The sequence below is a fragment of the Marmota flaviventris genome, chromosome X (assembly GCF_047511675.1).
Source record: "Marmota flaviventris isolate mMarFla1 chromosome X, mMarFla1.hap1, whole genome shotgun sequence".
Taxonomy (NCBI): domain Eukaryota; kingdom Metazoa; phylum Chordata; class Mammalia; order Rodentia; family Sciuridae; genus Marmota; species Marmota flaviventris.
In genome coordinates, this window is record NC_092518.1 from 29,300,770 (window position 1) to 29,325,067 (window position 24,298).

The following is a 24,298-nucleotide window of genomic DNA, read 5'->3' on the forward strand; positions in this document are numbered from 1 at the left end:
CACTTAGGGACCCTGACTCTGTTTTCCACTGAAATCCTCCGTTTCTGTAACATCTTCTTGCCTTAATTGACCCCATGTGCAAATTATTTTATTGATCTTAAAAGCTTGGTCTGAAGAAAGGTCCAGGAAAATGCCCACTACACCAAATGCCATCATAAAATTCTGCCAAACCACGACAAATAAGTGAGCAGTTTCTGTGTTTGGGGCTGTCATAACATGTTTTTCCGTTGCTCTGGTGACACCTGCCACCCCGGATTTTTTTGCCAGGCACCCGCGGCTTCTATTTCAGTAGCCAACTCGCGCGACTTGCACGTAGACAATGGAGGAGCGCGAGCCCAAGCAAGAGCTCCGAGTCCAACGGTTGCCTAGCGATGGTCGCCTAGCAACTAGACCAAGTTTGTCCTGGGTCGGCCAAGTCCACAACTATTTGTCCACTATGGAGAAGTCAGCCATGGACATTGAGAGGGCCTCCCCCATCCCCTGGGACACAGACAGCCAGAAGAAGGACGTTCAGCTGCGGGTGACCCCGTCGGAGCTGAAGTTCCTGAACACGGTGGCTGGGAAAGTTTACCGCCTCCCAGTTACTGTACACAATCTCGGCCGTTGGAACCAGAAGATAAGGTTTCAAGAGCCAATTAAACCACAGGTGACACACTGAGAGGTGCTGGAACCAGGACCTCTGGAGGGCGGGGACTCTGAGAATGTCTTCTCACCTAACACCTCCCTTTGGCCCAGCAGTGGGCTCCTGAGGAGGTGGGGGTAGGATTGAACTTCCCCAGGTCCGGTAGTTTAGCAGGTGTGTTTCTATATGTGCTGCTGTACCCCCACTCCCCACCCTCTTTGCTTGAAGCTGATGTAGAATCTGTTTCTTCATCCCGAGTTTGGAAAGAAAGGAAGGGGTTCTTTGACTACTTGTACGAACCCGGAATCTGCACCTTGGCTTAAGCACCATGAGAATAAAATTCTCTATTAACCCTTTGAGTCATAAAGTATTTGATTTCTCCAGAACTATGGAATTACTGGAAAGCTTTTTTTAAAAAAAATTTCACATATTAACAAATGTTTGTTGAGCACATATTATGTAACAGTCAAGAGATGTGAGGAATACTGACTGGACAAATTGCTGCTCTTGTAGGACCTAGAACCTAATGGGAACATTTTAGTACAAGTCTATCCATCATGAATATTAGTGTTCTGAGAGATTGTCTCTGTCTTCTGACTTCAAAGTGGAGAGAATTTCATCTCTCTTACTGTTATTTTAGATCATATATGTGAATGGGTGTCTATTAGTTCACAAGACTTTTGATATAGGAAATGTATAAGTTTTGATAAGTAAGCAATAAATAACTGGGATTTTTCAGAAGATATTCCTAGTGAATTCATCTGAATGCATAAAATATGTCCATAATTTTAAAGTTAAAGTGTTTGTATATACATAGGCAAACCTGTTAGTGACTAGGAGAGCAATAAAAAAAGAATTTTCATGTTCTGTTTTCTTTTTCTATTCTTCAAAAAAAATACAGTGTTTATCTACATGGATATGCACAAATATCAAAGTAAAGCTTGATGGATTAGTGTGTATATATGTATATACTTATGAAGCCACCACCTGTATCAAATCATTAAATATATTTAGCACACTAGAAGGTTGCTAGTGCCCCTTCCCTACAGTACCTGGAGTAATCACCCCATGGAGGTGATTAACCACTATTCTGATATCTACTAACACAGATTTGTTAGATATCTGAATATCTATATATTAAGTGTGCACTATGCACCATATACAATGTTGCACACCATCTATTTGTAGGTAGTTGGTAGAAAAAGAATACAAAGTTCTTATTTTCCAGGGTCATACAGTTGATAGTTCTGTGCTTGATTTCAATACTATTTTTCAGTTTCCCACTATCCATTTAATATTGCTTTGCTAATTTGTGTGGCCTCTGGTTTGGTTAAGCCAGTCTTATTCGTAATTTCTCCCTCTTGCCTATTGCTCAGACTTCCTTTTCTTTTGACTCACATTTTTACTTCCCTCATCTACAAGACCCCCCTGCTCCCCATTTTCCTAAATCTCATCCACCTTTTAAGGTCAATGTGAGTTTCCATTAATTGTCATATCTCCCCATATTATTTCTACCCTCCAGGATACTTATTGCATTTACTAACATTCCTTATATTTTGGACTTGAGTCTCAAGGACTCTTGGTAAATGTTAGTTTTGCCTAATTGGTCAGCTCATAAGATGCTAAGAGTAGGATGCAAAGCATTTGATTAGAATAATTAATTTCAATACGATCTCTATTGTTACTGATTGAGGGTGAAGGAGGAAGGTATTAAGTTTTACAGTCAGGTAGATTAGTTGTTATGGCATCCTCACTTCTGAGTGACTTTAGATATTGGTTTCACTCTACAGTCAGAGTCAATCTGTCTGCTGAGAGCCTTAATATCAACCTCATAGGACTTTAGAAATGTATTGAGATAATAGATGTATAATTGCTTGACACATCATAAGTGATCAACAGTTATCAGTTCTCCTCTTTCTACCTTAATATTTTCCTGAAGCTATCAAATGTTTTTTCCTCTTTGGTCTATTCTTTCTTTCTGTTTCCTCCAAGTTATGAAGCCCAGGTCCCCATGCAGAAAATATATGAAATATTGTGTACTTCCTGTATTTAATATACATACACATGTGTGTACACAATGTGTGTATGTACATATGCATGCAGGAATAAGTTCTGGTGATCTACTAAAACAACTAGATGACTATAGTTAATAATGTATATTTTTAAATTGCTAAGAGGATTATGAATGTTCTCATGACAAAAATGAGTCTGTGAGGCAATGCATGTTAATTAGCCGTATTTGCTCATTCCACAATATATACATGTATCAGAACATCACATTCTACCACATACATATATAAAATGATTATGTGTCAATTAAAATAAAATTGAAAGATTTTTGCTTTTAGGGCAGGAATAAGGACTATGATTTGATAATAATGTACACTCCTAACTACATTTGCTCACATTACATTCTTTTAAGGAGTTAAGGTGTATAATCTGGGGGCTGGAAATACAGCTCAGTGGTAAATGTGATTCACTGATAGAGTGCTTGTTGAGCAGGTGCAAGGCTCTGAGTTCGGTCTCCAGGAACATACATATGCACACACACAATGATGTATAATTTGAATCTTTTTTTTTTTCCCCACTGAAGTTCAAACTGATGTTGACCAATCTGGATAAGGCACTTGCTTCTGGTCTTCATATGACAGCTATGGTGGAATATCATCCTGATAAAGATGAAAACACATTTGACCAACTACATATTTTAATAGGAAATAAAGTAATAGAAGTTCCTCTGATAGGGTATGTAATATTCATAGTCTGTATTTTCTCTGACTTGTATCTATTGTTTTCATATAGCTGAACTTGAAAAAAATTTTCTAGAAAATTGTAGTGTTTACAGCATTCTCAAGTATTTTTATTTAAATATAAGTATCAAATAATTGAATGTTATTAGATTTTTGCAAGTTTATATTCATATTAATTTCAAAGTATTGTCATATTCACTTCACTGAATTTTAAATAGGGCAGATTTTTGGCTTAAAGGTCAAAATGTTGCTCTTTTGAGATTGTTTGAAAAGTGTGGATGAGAGCTGGGGTTGTGGCTAGTGGTAGAGAACTTGCCTCGCACATGTGAGGCCCTGGGTTTAATCCTCAGCACCACATAAAAATAAATGAATGAATGAATAAATAAATAAATAAAGATATTGTGTCCATCTACAACTAAAAATATTAAAAAGAGAAAAAATGTGAATGAATATAATATAAGTAATTGATTTGAGATTAATTTTGATATACATTATTTATTTGACAAAGATGAATAATGATTCCTTTTCTCTTTTGTACTTGAAAAAGTATATTTTGGCCCTAAGCAACTTAGTGAGTCTGTCTCAAAATAAAATATAAAGAGGCTAGCAATGTGACTCAGTGTTTAAGTGCCCCTGGGTTCAATTCCTGGTCCCAAATAAAAGCATATTTCGTTTTATTGTTAAATTGCCCATTAAAGTTATTGTTTAAATTTAAAACAGTTTTATTTATACACACACACACACACACACACACACACACGATCTTCCTTTACCCCAGCAAAATGTGGTTCTATAGGTATTATTCTTTTGTCTATGTTTATCTACCACTTTAAGATTTAATATTGGAATATTTTCTATTATATAGTTTTAGATGTATATTTCTTAATAATTTCCCTTATATTTTTTCATTAATATAAACTAAATTTAGATCTGCAATTATTTTGGTTCTCCATGTTATTGAGAAGTTCTGATTTAACATACAATTCCATTCTACCTAGTAATCAAATAGTTTACACATAGTAGGAAAGGTATTAATTATTGCATGCATTAAGTTACTTTTAAATTTTTAAGTAGGGCCATTTTTAGTGCACTTTTTATTTTGGCATAACCATGACAGTGGCACTCAGATTTGCTTGCTTATTCTGTGTATGGAGAGAAGGGTTGAGTATGCCTTTGGTCTTGAAAAGATTTTGTCTTGTTCACACAATGTATACCGTCTCTCATCAGAGTCCATTTCTCACCAAAGTTGCAGCATAAGCACAGCATTACCCATTACCCTCTTGATGTGTGGGACAAGACTGAAGGAAGGTGTGTGTGTATGTCACAGAGAGTTGCTGTTGTATGTATTTTTGATTCAGATGATTGAAAATTCACATCCAATTATATTAAATAAAACAGAGCCCTTATGCATTTTTTCCAGTTTGCCCCAATTGTACCATTTTGCAAAAGTATAGGATAATACCACAATGGAGAAATAGTCATAAATATGATCTATCTTATTAATATTGCCATAGCTGGGCTAGGGATATAGCTCAGTTGGTAGAAGACTTGCCTCTCATGCATAAGGTCCTGGGTTCAATCCCCAGCACCACAAAAAGAAAAAAAAAAAAAAAAAAAGATTCCCATAGCGTGCTTGAACTCCTGTGCATGTCTGTTTGTCTGTGTGTGTCTGTGTTATTAAGTGCTAAACAATTTTATCATCTACCTAGGTTCAGATATTCACCACCAGGCAAGACACTGAAAGGGTTCTAATACCACAACGATCTTTCCTGTTGCTTTATTACAGCTCCACCTACCACACTTTTGCCTCACATTTGCCATCCCTGAAACTGCGGAAACTGTAATCTGTCTTCCACTTTGAAAATTTGTTTCTTCAAATAGTTTGTATAAATTAAATCATGCAGCATATAATCTTTATGGATTGGCTTTTTTTTTCATTCAGCAAACTCCTCAGAGATTCAGCCATGTTGTTGACTATATTTTTGTTCCTTCGTATTACTAAGTACTATTCCATAGTATGGTATGTATATACTGCAGTTTCTATTTATTTATTTATTTATTTTTGCCATTTTCATGAAAATATTTAATGTGCTATATTATTTGTCATGGCATTTCTAGGGAAAGGGAACATTTTTTTAATTCGACAGTTTTTTTTTTAAACCATCGATCTTTTGAAGAATAGAGACTGATAGCAGTTTTTAGTTATTATAAGTACACTGCTTTAATATTCTCGCACAAGTTTTATGTGAACATAAGTTTTCATTTCTCTGGGAAAAATGCCCATTAGTGCAATTGCTAGGTCATATGGTAATTGCATATTTACTTTAGTAGAGAATCCCAAATTGCTTCCCATAGTGGCTGTACCATTTTGCACTCCAATGAGCAATGTGAGTGATACACTTTGCCCACATTCTTTCCAGTGTTTGTTGCTGTCACTATGTTTAAATTTTAGCCATTCTGACAGATAGTGGAAACTCATTGTAGTTTCAATTTGCATTTCCCTGATGACTGATAACGCTGAACATGTTTTCATGTGTTTTTCTGTCATCTGAATATCTTCTCTGATGAAATGTTTATGAATGTGTTTTGCTCATTTTAAAATTATATTGTTTATTTGTTTTATTAAGTTTTCACAATTTCTTTATATTCTGGATACAAGTTTTTTGATGGATATGTGGCTTGAAAATATTTTTCCCAGTCTATGAATTGACTTTGCATCCTTTCAACATAATATTTTGTACAGCAATATTTTTTCATTTTAAATTTTGATTTCAATTTATCAGTATTTTAATGGTTCATGATTTTAATGTCAAGACTAAGAACTCTTTGCCTAAGCCTTGATCATGAAGATTTTCTGCTATTTTTAAGTTTTACATTTAGATTAGTGGTACTTTTATAATTAATTTTTGTATGAAATGTGAAGTTTATATCAAAGTTTCTCTTTTCCCAGTAGATATCCAATTGCTTTGACCCCCATTGTTGAAAAAGCTAACCTTTTCCATTGAATTGATTGTGAACCTTTGGGAAAAAAGTCAGTGGAGGGGCTAGGAGTGTTGCTCAGAGAGTGCTCACCTAGCATACTCGTGTTCAATTCTCAGTCTCTCTCTCAACTACACACACACACAAAATCAGTGAGCATATTAGTGTTGATTTCTTTCTGAGTTCTGTAGTTTGTTCTACTGCCTATGTGTCCATACCTTTACCAACATCATGCTATCTTAATTACCTTTACTGCAAAGTGTTTCTTAAAATGTAACAAAGCAATTCTTCACACTTCACTGTTTTGATAAGATTATTTTAGCTATTTTAATGTCTCAGCCTTTCCATACGAATTTCAGAATAAGTTTTCTGAGCCCACAAAAAATATGTTGGGATTTTGATAAGATTTAAATTTAGCATGTAGAACAATTTGAGAATTAACATCTTTATTATGTAAATTTCCCAATTTATGAACATGCTATGTCTTCCCATTTATTTAGGTCTACTTTGATGTCTTTTACCAGCATATTGTCATTTTTCAATACAAAGATCCTGCATGAGTGTCTTAATGTGCATCCTGGTATTTCATTTTTTGGAGTGTTTGTAAATGTTCCTTGATAGTATGTAAATACGATTGATTTCTGTGAGTTGATATTTTATCATCTCACCTTGCTGACCTCAATTTCTAGGAGATTTTTGTGTGTTTGTATTTTTAGATTCCTTGTTATTGTCTGTCCCATCTATTTTAACTTTACAAGAGTCTTTATCATGAATAAATGTAGATTTTTTTAATATTTTATTTTTTAGTTATAGTTGGACATAATACCTTTATTTTGTTTATTTATTTTTATGTGGCACTGAGGATTGAACCCAGGGTCTCGCACGTGCTAGGCAAACACTCTATCACTGAGCTACAACCCCAGCCCCAGAAATGTGGAATTTTATCAAAAGCTTTTTCTGTGAAAATTCATATGATGATGATGATGATGATGATGATGATGATTTTGGTACCAAGGATTGAACCTATGAGTGAACCACTGAGCCACATCCCCAGTCCTTTTTATATTTTATTTAGAGACAGGGTCTCGCTAAGTTGCTTACAGCTTTGCTAAGTTGCTGAGGCTGGCTTTGAACTATTGATCCTCCTGCCTCAGCCTCCTGAGTTGCTGGGATTATAGGCATGAGCCACTGTGCCCTGATGATCATGATTTTTTTGCAACTTATTTATATGGTGGACTACATAGACTAATTTTTGAATGTTGAACTGGACTTGTCCTTGTATACATGGGATGAATTCCTCTTGGTTATACAGTATCATACTTTTCCTGTATGCTAGAATTTGGTTTGCTAATGTTATATTTGAGATTGCTGGGTCCCAATTCTTGAGAGATATTGGTCTATAGTTTGTTTTATTTATTTTTTTGTTTGTTTTGTATTGCCTTTGTCTGGCTTTGGTGTCAGGGTAGTACCAACCTCATAAAATGAATCAAGAAATATTTTCTCTTTTATTTTCTGGAAAAGAAGCTTCTCCTCCTCCTCCTCCTCCTCCTCCTCCTCCTCCTCCTCCTCCTTCTCCTCCTCCTCCTCCTTCTTCTTCTTCAATATTTTTTATTTGTAGATGGACACAATACCTTTATTTTATTTATTCATTTTTATGTGGTGCTGAGGATCAAACCCAGGGCCCTACATGTACTTGGCAAGTGCTCTACCACTGAGCTACAACCACAGACACTGAAAGAGCTTGTTTAATATTGATACTAATTATTTAAAGAGTGAATTTGTCTGGGCCTGGAGATTTCTTTTTCAGGATGTTATAAATGATGAGTTCGAGTTTTGATGTCTAGTGGGCTGTTCATATTGCCTGTTTCAACTTGGTGGAGTTATTATAGTTTGCGGTTTTCCAGGAATTCTTACAGGTTTATATTGTCAAATATATGAATATGAAGTTTTCAGTATTTTTTTTCTTTTTAAATGACTGTAGCAGCATAGTGATATCCCCTTTGTTATTCCTGATGTCAGTGATTCATCTTTTTATTTATTTACTTTTTAAATATTGCTATTGGTTTATCAACTTTATTTATTTTTAAAAAATCTTAATTTCTTATTGATTTTATCATTTTATTTTACATTCCATTGATTGCTGCTCTCTATTGTTTATTTCCTTCTTGAGTTGAGTTTATGTTACTGTCTTTTTCTAGTTTCTTGATGTTGGAAATTAAGTCATTGATTTAAAACATTCCCACCTACTTTTTTGTTTGTTTGTTTTTGTATCAGGGATTGAAACCAGGAGCACTTAACCACTGAGCCACATCCCCAGCCCTTTTTTATATTTCATTAGAAACAAGGTCTAATTGCTTAGAGCGTCTCTTAAGTTGCTGAGACTGGCTTTGAACTCGTGACCTTCCTGCCTCAGCTTCCTGAAATACTGGGATGACAGGCGTGAGCCACTGTGCTTGGCAGCACTGTTTATTTTTGTCCCATGTATTTATATGATGCATTTTTGTTTTTGTTCACTTGTATATGTTTTTTAGATATCTTTGAAACTTCTTTGACTTGTGGATTATAAGTGTGTTAATTAATTTCTGCACATTTAAAGAGTTTCCTGTTGTTTTTTCTTTTATTGGTCTGTATTTTATTCTGTTATGATTCGCTAAAACATTGGACATGATTTCAAATACCTTAAATTTGTTCACTTTTATGGTTAAGAATACAGTCTATTTTGGTGAATATTCCATAAGTGCTTGAGACAAATGTCCATTCTTCTTTTCTTGGGCAGATTGTTCTGTATATGTAAATTAAATATTATTGGGTACTTGTTTTTTCTGGCAATCTATCTTTATGATTTATGGGTTAGTGGGTCCAAATCAAAGGGAGCCTTTAGATGAGAATTTTGATATTTCCAACTACTATTTTTTTGTTTTTGTTTTTCTCCTTCCAGCTTTGTCAAATTTTGGTGAGTATATTTTGGGTTTCTCTTGTTTAATGTGTAAACATTCATGATCATGTTTTCCTGATAGATTAATACTACTATGACTTAATGCATGTTTATTGCACATAACCCAAGAACTCAATACAGATTCATTTTTACTATACTTATTATTGGTATTATTGTTATCATTGTTAGATTTGTAAGCATAATATATTTAAAGCCTAACAAAATAAATTCTAAATTAGGCTAATTTATTTCCAAATAATTACTTAGGAAAGTCGTGAGTCTTTGGCTTTTTGTAACATAGGAGTGATAATAATATTTTCCCTACTTTGGGAAATTTGGGGGAATTTAGTACCAAACAGGGTACTTTGTAAACTATAAATCACTATCCAGCTATAAAATAAATTCATACTTAGGAAATGTGCAGTTAGGATAATAATGGATTTTTATGCACATTTAGGAAAACACATGTTATAGCAGGATATGGTGAACTTTAGAGGCATATATGAAAAGTCATTTGTATCATTTTGTCCTTAGATATTCTTTTATACCCTGAATGATATGTTATAACATCACAATGTTATTTTTTTATTTTTTGTAGTTGTAGATGGACAGTATACCTTTATTTTATTTTATTTTTAAAAATTATTTTTATGTGTGCTAAGGATCAAACACAGTGCCTCACATATGCCAGGCAATCGCTCTGCCATAGAGCCATAGCTGCAGCCCCACAACCTTCTTTTATTTCATTATATTTTGCATCTTTCAAACTATTTTCTTAAGATCAATTCCAGCTTTTCTGAGGGTCAGATGAATGTATTATCTACTTAAATGGAGATTCCCAAAATGAATTCCAAATATGTTTTGAGCAATACATATATTAAGTGGGTAGTCTTTCAAGGTGAGTATTTAAGAGGGTATACCATGTACTTATATGCATAAAACCTAAATTTTATTAAAAAATATATCTCATTATCTTGTCTTCACGTCTTTATTTCTTAATTCCTTTTGCTGACAACTATGCTATTTGTAGATCTGTAAGGAAATCAAAATGTGTTTTTAGGAGATAAAAATATCTATATTTGTCCCCTTATAGATTTAACTATGAATTTGTTTGATTGTTAAAATTAATTATGTGGACCTCTTTCTCCTCTCTTAGGATGATTCCATCTTGTGAATTGGAAGTTGCATCATTAGTTGATTTTGGCACATTAGTTGCCAATAGTAAAGTGTATTTTAAAGAGATTAGAATTATTAACCATGGCAAAGCTCCAGGTAAATATTTTCTGTCATATAAATTAACTTACAATTTTGGAAGTATTAGAATTATTTTATTTTTATTTATTTATTTTATTTGTTCTAATTAGTTATACATGATAGGAGAATGCATTTTAATTCATTAAACACAAGTGGAGCACAACTTTTCATTTCTCTGGCTGTACATGATATAGAGTCACACCACATGTACCTAGGGTAATGATGCTCATCTCATTCCACCATCTTTTCTACCCCCATACCCCCTCCCCTTACCTCCCTCCCCTTTGCCCAAAGTCCCATTCTCCCTATGCCCCCCCCCATTATGGGTCATTTTTTAAATGTATGCCTTGTTTTATTAATAGGTTCTCTGAATCATCAAAAATATGCCTATCATTTGAAATAGCTCAAACCAAAAGCCCTTAAATATCATGACTGTAAAAGGGCAGATAATGCAATAATTCAGGAAAAATGAACCTGCCTTCTTATGATACTAATTAATACAGCCTGACTCTCAGATGATTGGTGAATACCCTGAGAAAAGGGAGAAGGAAGGTGTCATAGAGGTGACATTGTCCTTAGCACTATCAAACAGCAGAATTTAGGGCACAGTGCCTTGCTATCTGTGTGAGCTGGGGCAAGTCTTTTTTGTTAAATTTTAGATTGTTTATAAACTGAGACTAATACAATGTATGATTGTTAATTATGTACACCTTAAAATTGTGGCGTGGTGTTTGGCTCATCCTAGGCACTCAGTAAGTATTTATCCTCTTTTAGTGCTAGACAGGACCGGATCTCTCTTTGAGATAGCTTAAGGAACACATAAACCAGATCTTAATCCCAAAACTCTTTTCTACTAACTGTGGTAGTTATCTGGGGTTGCCTGATTGATCATTGGGAATTGTTAAGACAAAGGTGATATATCACATTACTGATTTTTTTCCTAGGGTGTGAAAAAATAAAACTGATAACTGTTTTTCATTGAATATTGCTTATTATACTTATAATGTTTTAATTTTTAAAATGATTGAATGTCCAGTACCTGTGAGTTGATGAAATATTAGGCTCATTTGTAGTCTTGTTCCATTGTGAAGGATAGACTCATTGCAAGTGATTATGGACCATATGGTCCTGTGGACTGTGATTATACTTTAAAGCAATGATATGCAACTGAGAGATTTTTATTTGTATTATTTTACTGTTCAGAATTTCTCTTAACTATTGTTCATTCATAATCCTTCAGAGTTTAAATCACAATTATATATCTTTTTTATTCTAAAATCTCACCAAATTAAATAGTTTTATTACAACTGAAATCCCTTGGTAAAAGAGAAATATGGATTTAATTTTAATTGAATACTTAATATAATTTTACTAAGTGAAATAAAAGAAATAAAATTAAGCTACAGGCCTGGGTTCATATATTTTTGGAAAAATAATCCAAATTGGCTTTTAGTATTGTATTAAAATTTTATATGTAATATTTGTACGAACTTGGTGAGGTATATTATAACTGAGTACTGTGAAATGATAACTATTAACTTACAAACTGAAACAAATTGTTATCAATGAGTTAGATTTTCTTATGACTTTGTCCCTCACTCTTGAATTTGATTATTTTTCTACCATTACCAAAATTGATAGTATGTATTATATTCACAGTAGTGATGCCTCTAAAGTGTCATAAAGTCCTTATTATCTACAAGTACATATACAAATTAATGATAATAGCAATGTATATTCATTAAGAAAAACACTTCTACAGAAAATAGATTCCAAAACCAAAGATGATTTTAATAAAATTTTGAAAAGCATTTCACATGACAAATATTTTATAGTTTTAGAGTCAATGTTAAAATGCTTACAGATTTATATCTGTACTTAAAAAGACAATGAAAAAACACAGAAGTTTTATGATTTTTACAGCTTTGTTTTTTCTCTTTCTTGTCGTGTTGCTAGAGATGTTATCTTTGGTTTTGTAGACCCAAAAGCTTATCCACATAACAATTTCTTATGGTTTATTGTTATAGCCCATTATGGTGTAAACATCCAGGGATTTAGCCAAAAATTATTGAATACATTTTTTTCTCACCATTTATAAAAATGATTTCTAAGTTTTCTCCTGACTTCAAAGTTGTGTTTGCCTTTTCTTTCTGGGAAGATATGGTTCATTATTTAAGGTGTCTCTAATATTAGTACATTGTAAGTTGATGAACTCCATGTTCCCTTTCATAATTTTATGGTATGGATAATACCCCTATTGTCTTTCAGTTTTTATCTTTGAAGGTTGAAAAAATATTATTTTAGCATGCTTTAAACTGCAGTCATTTCCTTCTTTGCTGACCAATCTCAGTGATATGAATAGATTTTTATAGCATAATATAATGGACAGTACTCATTAAAGTGTGGCAAACCCCTAAGGAACCCTTATATTTAATGTACAAAAAAAAAGGAACAGCAGTTCACAAAAGAGAAATAAATAGGGGTAGAGGTTGTAGAAAGAGAATTATAACATTAATAGCTGATTTTTATTGAACACAATGTAAGCCAGAGAGTATGGTATGCATTTTATTATTGTTTAAATAGATGCAGTTTGACTGGAACTTGACAAATCTAGGCTCAGCTCAGCTGGGTGTATGGCTTCAAGCCAAGGAAGCTGAGCTGTTCTGTTTCTTACTGAAGGTCTGTGGGTCAACTGGATGGATTTGCTCCACAGTTTCATATTCTGGGGCATAGGCCGAAGGGATAGCAATTACTCAGGAAAAACATTTCCCACTTCCCTAATGAAATACATATGGATTGAAACTGGCCTGCCATGAAAGCTCACATGTGAGATAATGCAAGAAGGCTTGGAGAAGAAATGACTGGGCTGTGAAAGCTTTAACCCAATCAGTGAATCACTCACCTGATGGGATTAATTGAGTGGTAATTGAAGGCAGGTGGGGTGTGGCTGGAGGACCTGGGCAGTGGGGGTGTGGCTTTGGGGTATATATTTGTATTTGGCAAGTGGAGATTTCTCTCTGCTTCTTGATCATTGAGCTGCTTCCTTCTTCCACATTCTGCTGCCATGAAGTTTAGCCTCACCTTGAGCCCCAAGGAATGGAGCCTACTGTCTATGGATTGAGACCTCTGAAACCGTGAGCCCTCATATAAACTTTTCCTCCCTAAAATTGTTCTGGTTGGGTCTTTTAGTCCCAGTAGCAAAATGCTGACTAAAACACATGCTATTGATTCTATCCACATGTTGTTGGTAAAGCAAATCACACAAAGAAGCTCAGTGTCAGGAGATGGGAAAACATACATGGTCGAGTAAGAGTTTGAATGCAGAGAAGGGTGAAAAATTGGGAATCAAGAATCTAATCTTCCACACCAGCTGTTGCACTTTGGAAGAAGTAACTCAACATTTCTGGGTGTCTATTTTCATATTTGTAAAATGAAGATAAATGATTGAACCTATATCATAGAATTGTTGAGGATTAAATTGAATAAAATATGTAAAGTTCTTAGTATAACTGTCTGAACATAGTAAGAGGATAATATTGTTCAGCTATCTGTAAGACTTGAGTCCTAACATAAGGCTCATGTTTGTTGGCTTACCCTGGCATCTGGAATTACAACTAAATCTGTCATTCTTGGTCAACACTAGACTATCTTCTCTGTAATATCTGTCCCCTACTAAGACTGTGAATGAAACATTGTTAGGGTCCACATGTAAACCATTACTCTTATCCCCTTAGGTATATTTAAAACAGACTACCAGGGCCAACTACCCATCCTCATGTCTCCAGCTAGTGGTGTTGTGGAGGCTAAGTCATCAATGATTCTCAGAGTGAATTTCTGTGCAGACCAGCCCAGAATTGTAAATGAAGTGGCAAAGTAAGTATATATTATGGTTCTTAATTCTAATATGGGTCTTAATAACTGCCCTGTTTACTCTTCAGGTGTACCTTTGATTGTATGTGAGCTTCTTTTTCTTTCATTCAGCAGTCATTCATTGAGGTTCTACTATTTGCCAACCACCAGGGTCTCAGAAATGGGAAGAACTAGAGAATAGAATATTGGTACACAAAACAGGAGCTGCTATCTTGAATTTTGTGGAGTGGATCAGGGAAGGACTCCACCTACAAGGCAATAGATGAACCAAAGAATTATCAGTGAGGAAGAATTAGCTAGCAAACAGCAGTGATGTGATTGGGTATGTGGTGTATGTCTGTGTGTAGGGGAAATGAGTGTTGGTGATGAAAGTGAGTTGGAGGAGTCATTTCAGGTAGAGCAAGTAGCAGACTTAAAATCCTAGAGGAGAAATGGTGGTTTTACATATTGTGGGATCTGAGGCAATGCAGAGTCGAAGAAATAGAGATGCAAAGTGATGCTTGAAAGAAAAGTGGTGCTGGGCTGATCAAAGACACACCTGGGATAAGAAGCAAGCAAGAGAGCAGCAGCAACTCCCTCTTGAATGTTACCTTTTATAGGCTAAAATCATGGCCGGGCATTAGGGGTGGGCTTAGTCTTGGTGATTGGCATAACGAGCATCCCCTGATTTTGTAGAAGGCAAGTTTGTTTCTCAGGAACAGAGACAGGCAATTTTCCTATCTCTCAAAGAGGGAACAAGGAAACTAGCAGGTCACTTTATCTCTCAAGGAGAGAACAGAGAAACCAGCACAACTCCATCTCAGGGGCTGGTAAGTTGTCTCCTATCTCAATAAGAGAACAGAGAGAGGCCAGCATGTCTCCATACCGGTAAGTTTTAACTTGGGTTTGTTTCTATTTCTTGAGAATAAGAACAGTGTTAATAAAATGGGGGTGGGGGAAAGGAAGGTGGCTGTAATTATGCCAACAATGCCAAATGAGATCAGAAAAACAGAATGAACATTTTATGAAGTATTTCTGCATTTATTAATGGAAGGTGCAAGCAGTACAATGGGTCATCACCAGTATTTAAAAGAATGAAGTAAAAAATATCAGAATGTGTCTCAAATAGCAAGGGAAATTCTGTCTTATAATTATTTCTCTTTGTGTGTGTGTGTGTGTGTGTGTGTGTATGCGTGTGTGACTACATTGCAATATAAAATATATTTCTTACTGAAGACCACAGTCATAAATGTGTGAGAAAATTTTGTGATCCTGATAGGAGCATAGGTTTTATTGTGAAGGCTGTGAAGCCTCAGGACGGCTTTAGGATGAGAATGTCTTGACTAGTTTGCATTTTAGAAAAGTCGTGCAGGTAGCAGTGTGCAAAACAGATCAGGGTACACAAATGTAGAGTGGGCAGTCTGATTAGAAATTATAATAGAACAAGAGGGAAATGATAAAGGCCTGAGCTAAGTAACAAATTGGGAGGACTGAGAAAATTGTGATTGAGATATGTTAAGGAGGTAAATTTCACTAGAGTTGATGACTGATTGTAGAAAGAAAAGACAAAAGAAACATGTCTGTGGAAGAAGATCTTGAGTTCAGATTTGACATTTGGGGATTGACTTGCTTTTCAGAATCCTAGTAGAGCTGACTAAGACCTATTACATTCCCTTGTCTTGAGTCTGAGAAAGTAGTTTAGTCTAGGTATATTGGGTGAAGGGTCATCAATGTATAAGTGGTAGATGAAACAGGAAGGTATTAAGAATAACTCTAAGAAGGAAGGTAAAGTGTGAAAGAGTAGGAGAGAAATATCACTCACTGTACATGGAGTTTACAAAGGATCCAAGTCTTAGAATGAGCAGGCAGGGAATAAGTGATGTAGAAGGAAAACCAGGAAATATGGTGTCAAGGAAGCTAAGGGAGGATAGAGGTGTAAATAGATGAGATTAACAATGCCCAATTTATTGGCTGTGATGTAAAATAAGTGCTTAGGTGATATGTGAGGAGTAGCCAGTTATTCATGTTATATGATAGGACTAGATTAAAAAGATTGCATTTATGCCAAAGAAGGATAAATATGGAAATGCAGTTGTAAAAGATAATTGAAATTAATATAGGAAGTTTTATGGTTTTATGGGAAATATTCTTTTCAGCAAAGTAGTTGGGTTGTGCTGAGATACTTTATATTGGGGTATTAGAATATGCATGAGATTGGCTGTTAGACTTGAGGTGTAGATTGAGTTAGCTCAGAATTCTAGAGCTAGAGGTAATCATGTAAATCATCTAACTCCAGAATTAATGAAATAATTGGTGATATGGATATACCATTGAGTTCTTTCTGGGGTTAATTCATGAGTTTATTTTCCAACTTTGTTATTTCCAGTAGACAGTTAACTAGGTTGCAAACATGCCATTCCACTGTATAGATTCAGACAGCGATGCCTGTGAACCTTTGGCATGTATGTTAAATAAATTGGTGTTAGGCTATTGAATTTTGATTATAATACGATTTTGTAAGATTTTATCTATACATTTAGAAGAAAAAATAAAGTACTTAAAATTCTAATAAAATATTTATATATGTGTTTATTTTATTATCCTATAGAGTGAGTTTGCAAGGACTTCCTGATATACACTTCAGTATCAAAGCTCATGTAGTTGAACAGATTATTGAATTGTTGAACATGAACAGTGATAAAAAGTTGGAATGCGTATGCTTTGGTTCTGTTTTCTTTGGAACATCAAAAATTGAACAGGCAGTTCTATATAATAATAGCCCAGAATCCATAAATTGGGTGGCAATAATTCAAGATGATTCTGTTGGAGGAGAAATGGTAAGTAAATGGCGCAACAGTAAATGGCATAGTACGTATTATGATTTAAAACAGGTCGTTCTGAACCTACTAATATCCACAAGCTGTTTAATTATGCTAACATGGGCAGATAGATGTGATTTCATGTGTATTCCAGATTAACCTTAAAAACTTTAATAAATTAAGCTAACATTTATAATAATGTGTATCCAAAGTAAACCAGTTAAGTATCATGGATCAGTGACTAATTGTAGTGATTTTTGTTCTCATCAATTTTTCAATATCCTTTAAATTTTATCATGTACCTTACTCGGTCAAATTTAGGTATGTGTTATTTTAAAGACAGATATTCTCTATTTTCTAGATTCTAAAATTTCAATGATTGTTTTATGAGCTCCTCTTAAAATATTTTTGTGGCTTGCCTTTTATATGCTTTTATATATGCTTTTATTTCTGATTTTATGTTACAGGGTACAAATATTCGACAAAGAACAGATGTTGCTTTAAATAATCTCACCTACTTAAACAAAATAAAGAATATAGATATTACCAATTTTATCTCCTGTGTCCCAAATGAAGGGACTTTACTACCTTATCAAAAGGTTATAATTACATTTTGTTTCAGCCCGAAGTAAGTAAGTCCAAAATTTATTCCATTATAATATTATTAAGTACTAATGGAAATTGTGTTAGCTACACTTTAACCAAATTGATTTTAATACTGTCATAATAAAGCTTGCCTGAAGGCATAAATCAGATTTTTCTTGTTATTATTCTAAATATTTCCAGCATGGTTAATATTATTTCCAATAATTTTCTTTTATTAGCACATCATAATTAGACTTAATGCTTGTTTTCATTTTGACAAAATTATACATGCATGGAATTTGATTTACTCTTTCAGTACTGGTACCCCTCTTTCCTCCCCTGTTCCCTTTCCCTATTCTCCTTCCTTTACTATACTGGTCTTCCTTTCACTCACTTATTTATTTTTGATTGATGCTTTATAGATATACATAAAGGTGGAATTCACTATGGTATATTTATATATGCACATAACATCCAATATTTGTGAATATAGTGCTAAAAAATTACTCTAGACCTTGTGGAAATGTGGTGGTGGAAGTGCCAAGTTTTGGGGTTTTTTTTCCCTCATTATAACCACAAACTGATTTGTGCTGTCCAGAACGTGTTGTCCCTGCAGAAATAGGTATGTGCAGTATGTAGAGAGATCTCCAAATAGGATGCAGTACTCATGGTAGGGCAGAATCTTTGATGACTGAGTATTTTAAGTATTAAATATATAGTACCTGCTGGGATTAACCACAACTGTTTTCTGAAATACATACAAATTTTTGATACTTAGACCAATATATTTTTTATTTTAATGTTCTTGGTTTTATTATTTAGACTGGAAAGATTTTTGGAAGTGTTACTTTTAAGATATAGTAGCAATTGTAGTGACACCTTGGTATGATGTAGTGTGTGTCAGTAACGGATCCTATTGCAAGTATGTTTATTCTTATTTATGAGAGGATAATATTCAATGGGCTTTTTTGTTGCAGTAGAGTCACTTGGTAATATCAATTTCCTTTTTTTGGAGGGGGGTGGTTACTGAAGATTGAACTCGGTGGTGCTTAACCACTGAGACATATCCCAGCCCTTTTTAAAATTTTTTATTTTGAGACAGGGTCTCACTAAATTGCTTAGGGCCTCGCTAAATTGGTGAGGCTGGCTTTGAACTTGCCCTCCTCTTGCCTCAGTCTCCCAAGTTGCTGGGATTACAGGCCTGTGCCACTATGCCTGGTTCAATTGCTTTTTGAAGACTGAGTTATGTTTTAATTTTAAGGAAGCTACTAAGTAATTGTCCCACTTGTCCAATCTAAAATTGCCTTACTAATGATAGCTTCCTATAGGAAATTTATTTGGTGAATCTATAAGATTCTGTTTAATAAGCAATATTTTAAATTCCAAATATTCTTTTCCATGGCAGCATGTTAACTTTGAGAGTCTGGCATGGACCTGTAGGTATGAGTATGATTTGAAATCTTAGTCAAATATGTTTGAGCACACCATTTACATTCCTTTTTCATCTTACATATCATTCTTTTGTGTATTTGTGAATCAACTGCCAGAAAGCTAACCTCTAGGTAAGGCACATAAAGATAGTCAGTGTGCAGGCCCATGATGTAACCCATCTCTGTCTTTGACTCTCTCCACCCTTCCTTTTTCTCTAACAAGATTTAACTCGTACAAATCTTGTTCTCAAAATCACTTGTTGTCCATGAATAAGAAGTTGGCTTGCAATATGCATTTAGTAACCTGGAGGAAAAAAATATGTAACAGAAGTTTTCAGTTACTCTCAAGAGTGAGATAGACTATTGTAGAAAATTGATCAGAGTCCTTGGTCAGCAATGAATTCTGCCTGGAAAGAAAATCCTTTACAGAGAAAGTGGCATTTGAGGTAGATCTTGATGACTTAGTGCATTTAAGTTACTCTTGTCTTACAAATGTTGGCATGAACTCATTTTTTCTGAACTTTGTACTCTGTGGCCTTTTTTTTTGTCAAGTCTGTATCTGTTCAGTAATTTTGGAAAATAGATACCAGTTATATTTCTATTAACTTTCATTTGCTTGCATAGATTTAAGGATTAAGTCGATATTTTCTTTGAGAGGTGGTAATGTATATCACCTTTGCTTTAAAAATAACTGATTATAATTTTTACAGGCTAATAATTGATGGTAAAAAAGATATTGACCCTTCACACAGGCAAGACTATGCTGTCTTTTTGAGATTTGAATCTGTAGGAAGTAAAGATGGATTTTTGAGAAATGATAACTATAAAACCATCAAAAGTAAGTATAAAATTAACAAAACCATCAAATGTATAGCAATTAAAATTGTTTAAAATTTTGACATCGATTTGTGGAGGCACTTTAATAAAATTGTAATTATTAGACTGAACAAAAATACAAGCATATTTAAGTGACTTTGGCATATGTTAAGAATGAAATCAACCTTAGAATCATTTACATACTAATTTTCTAGGTTAGAATTTAGATAACTTTATATCATTAGATAAACATGATACTAAAGAGTTGGATTTTTTTTAAAAAAACTGGTTTTATTTTTCTATGTATGCCTAGATTTGTTTTTAGGGCTTGGCATGGGAACAAATGACTCATTCCATTTCTACCAGACCTTCATCTCTCTTAGACTCTATACAATAACTCTCAAAGACTAAGACTTAGAGATGTAATAAATAGGTGTTGTATCTTGTCATAGGATACTGATAAGGGCATATGTTTTATAGGTCACACGTGAAAGTACATTATACTTTTTATATTCTCAGTTAATATTGGGCTGGTTGTAGTAAGGAAAAAGATGAAACAAGACTTGGATCACTTCAGCAAGACAAATCAGATAAAATAAACAGGTTAGGGATTAAAATCTAGAAAAATAAACTGTGCCCAAGAGGGGGTAGGTTCATCCTGGATACTTAGGAATTTCAAAAGTCTAGAAGATATGCAGGTCAATACAAGTGATACTGAGCAAGTTTTAACTGTGTTCCTAGAACAGAAATTTATTACATCATTAATTTTGTCATAGTTTGTGATATTGAAAGATGCTGATCATAGAATATTTGCAGATTAATCTAACTTTGAATAGCTAGTGATGGAGATGCTACATTTACCTTAAAAGGTAATTTAGAATCAAGTATCATCCAATAAGAGCATCAGTGAAGAAATACAACTCTTTTGGTTCTAGTTATATTACTGTCTATAAAACTAAAAACTATAATCCATAGGTTCTGTCTTATTTCTTGTGTCTCAAAAACTTCATGTTTATTCCTGCCCAATTTATATTCCATTGTCCCATTATTTTAATTACTCTTTTCCATGTACATTTAAATCTTTGTTCTTTCCCAATATTGAATGAGTGGAAGTATTCTAATCCTAGTAAATTCAACTTTTTTTTCTACTCTGGATTTGTATGTGGAAAGTTGATTGTGTTGGAGAAAAACATGTAACCACGAACCAAATTGATTCTTTAAGATATTTGATATTCCCACTGTGTTCTTCCATTCATTGTTTGTCACATTCCAAGATGAATATCACACACCTTTTATTTTTTCTTCAAGTATCCCATTTTTCCTCCTTAATCTTTACTCTAAGCTTATAAACACTTTAAGTGGCCTTCTAGGTATTTCTATTAGGACATTGTATTAGTCTGCTTTTTGTGGCTGTGACCAAAATACCTGACAAGAACAACTTAGAGGTGGAAAAATTTATTTTGGCCTCATGCTTTTAGAGGTTCAGATCATGGTCTGCTGGCTCAATTGCTGTGGGCCTGAGGTGAAGCAAATCATGATGGTGGAAGGGTGTAGTAGAGGAAAGCATCAGTTCACCAGAACCAGAAAGGGGAGGGCAGGTGTGAGAGAGAGAGACAGAGGGGGGGGGGGAGATGGGGAGACGCCAGGGATAAATAATCCCCAAGGTCATTTTCCCAGCCATGTCCCACCTGCCTACAATTATCACCCAGTACACCTGGTCATCCATTCAAATTAGTAATCCATCAAATTAATTAATCCACTGGTAAGGTTTCAACTCTCATAATCTAATAATTTTACCTCTAAACATAGCTGTAATACCAAATACATGAGCTTTTCAGGGGACATTAAAGATCAGAACCACTACAGTTATCTAGAAGGCCTCTCAAGCTTAATATGTGCCAAATGGAATTCCCAGTTTCCCCATAACCCCACCCTCTTCAATGTTTTCTGTTTCAGGAAATGGCAACTTCATCATTTCATTGCTCAGGCCAAAAAAATTAGTGTCATCCTTTATCACTTTCCTACATCCATTCTGTCAGCAAATCTTACTCTACCCTCAAAAATCTATCTAAAGTATGACCATTTCTCATCATTCTTCTATTCCTTTCCCCTAGCCATATTTGTTTCCTTGGGGTCTTTTTAAACTGCCAACCAAGTTCCTACCTTAGAGTATTTGTATTTTCTGTTCTTTCTGCCTAGAATAGACTTTTCTGGATGTTCATGTGATTTGCTTCCCGATTCCCTTATATTTTTGTTCAAATGTCCAAAAGAGAAGCCTTTGTAATTTTTTTTTTTATTTTTTAATATCTTTATTTTATATTTATGTGGTGCTGAGGATTGAACCCAGTGCCTCATGCATGCTTGGTGAGCACTTTACCACTGAGCCACAACCATAGCCTGAGAGAGGCCTTTTTGACTTTTTTACGTAAAATAACATCCCGAAGACCTTGTATTCAATCTGTCTTACCCTACTTATCCTTATAGCACTTATCCTCTAATAAAAATAAGTGTATTGCTTAGTTGTTCATTATCAATATCACCTCACTAGAATGTAAAGTTTGAGAACAAGGTTTTTATATTCATTGTTGTAGACCCAAGGCCCAGACGAGTGCCTAGCACAGAGAAGGCACTCAATATTTTTCTTGAATGAAAAAATTAAATGAGCTACCTATTTCTCATCAGGTCCTTTAAATGACACTATATATACTAAGTAAATATATTCTGGATTCCCCACTTTTTATGTTCAATAGCTATTATTGCTTTTCCAGGTGATCAATTTCAGAAAGTGGAATTAGCACTGACAGGCTCAGGACTTCCTGTCTTATTACATTTTGATCCAGGAAAAGTCCTTAATTTTACACCTTGTTTCATGGGTGAACGTTCAGACATTCTGTGCATTGTACAAAATCGATCTAAATCCCTTCCTGTGACATACCGTTTTCAAAAAACTGCACATTTTAAAATTGATCCTGAAAAGGGCAAGATAGATGAAGGATGTATCCAGGTAAGGTAATTTTTCTCTACTTTTTTTCCATATTGCTTCAAACATTTTAAGGTCTGCTGCAATGCTATGTAGAGGATTAAAAAGCACATTATTATACCAATGTTTATAAAGTATATCTCTTATTAGTTACTTCTATTAGTTATGAACACTTTCATGTGTTGTCATGTAGAATCTATAATTAAGTACTTGTCACATGTCGGAAAAAAACATTTTCTATTCTAGGGAAGTTAAAGATGTACAAAACATAGTTATTCTAAGATTTTTTAGGGTAGAACAGAATTGTAAGATATATACAATGTCTTATGTATATGTAAGACATACAGATCTATGACATAACAATGTAGAATATACATTAGAGCTATACCACAGTGATATAGAAACTCAGAGAACACAGCGTGATTACTTAAAACCAGGTAGAAAGGTGTGGTGAGCCGTTCTAATTAGACCGTGGTCGCCATTACAAGATGGCGCTGGCTCCGCTGTGGTCTGTAACAAACAACTCCTTATTTGGGAGAGTTGGCGCATGGTTTTTCACCACCCTATGAGAAAGCTCCACGTGGCAGCTTTGCATTGGGGCTTGAGATGCTTTATTAAGGCTGGGAGGGGCATCCGAGGGGGAGAAGAAGAAATATCAAGGGCCTGAATAAACTGCTGAAAGAAGATTCCTGAGTTGCGTCTTCCTTGCGGGCAAGGGGTCGCGACAGAAAGGTCTTCATAGGATACCTTAAAGACTGAGAAGAATTTTGAAATTTGAAAGTGGTGATACTTTAGTCTGAGACTTGTACGGCTGATAAAAAGCAGAAAGAACACCAAGGGATTCCCATGGACACCAGAACAGCTTCTGGATGTCAGGGGCTATTTTACTCATAACTGTTATTCAGACAACTCTTTCCCAGATCCTCTAAGCCAGGGATTGGAAGGAAATGGTCTGAAGGTCAAATCTGTCCCAACGTCTGTCTTGATAAGTAGTGTTATTGGAACATAGCCACTCATTTTTTCACTTACTGTCTAGAGCAGTTTTCATGCTCCAAAGTCAGAGTTGAACAGTTTTTGAGAAGATGGTTCATAAAGCCTAATTTTTTTTTTTTTTTTTGGTGCTGGGGTTTGAACCACTGAGCTATACTCTCAGCCTCCCCAAAGCCTAGACTATTTAATGTCTGGTAGTTTACAGGAATAAGTTTGCCAAATCCTACTCTAAACAGTAAACATGAGTGCTTTCAGTTTCACCTTTGTTATGTCATAGTCTTTCTCCACT

The 24,298-nt window shown here is 34.6% G+C and overlaps 1 protein-coding gene across 1 annotated transcript in view; it reads left to right on the forward strand.

Annotated features, from left to right (window-relative positions):
• Nucleotides 1-451: 451 nt before the first annotated feature.
• Nucleotides 452-24,298, forward strand: part of Cfap47 (cilia and flagella associated protein 47) — a 410,015-nt gene continuing 386,168 nt past the window's right edge. The window contains exons 1-8 of the mRNA XM_071606058.1: nt 452-646; nt 3,216-3,367; nt 10,443-10,558; nt 14,275-14,413; nt 16,998-17,226; nt 17,676-17,836; nt 19,934-20,061; nt 22,808-23,043. Coding sequence (XP_071462159.1) covers nt 452-646; nt 3,216-3,367; nt 10,443-10,558; nt 14,275-14,413; nt 16,998-17,226; nt 17,676-17,836; nt 19,934-20,061; nt 22,808-23,043 — 1,356 coding nt within the window. The remainder of the gene's footprint in view (nt 647-3,215; nt 3,368-10,442; nt 10,559-14,274; nt 14,414-16,997; nt 17,227-17,675; nt 17,837-19,933; nt 20,062-22,807; nt 23,044-24,298) is intronic.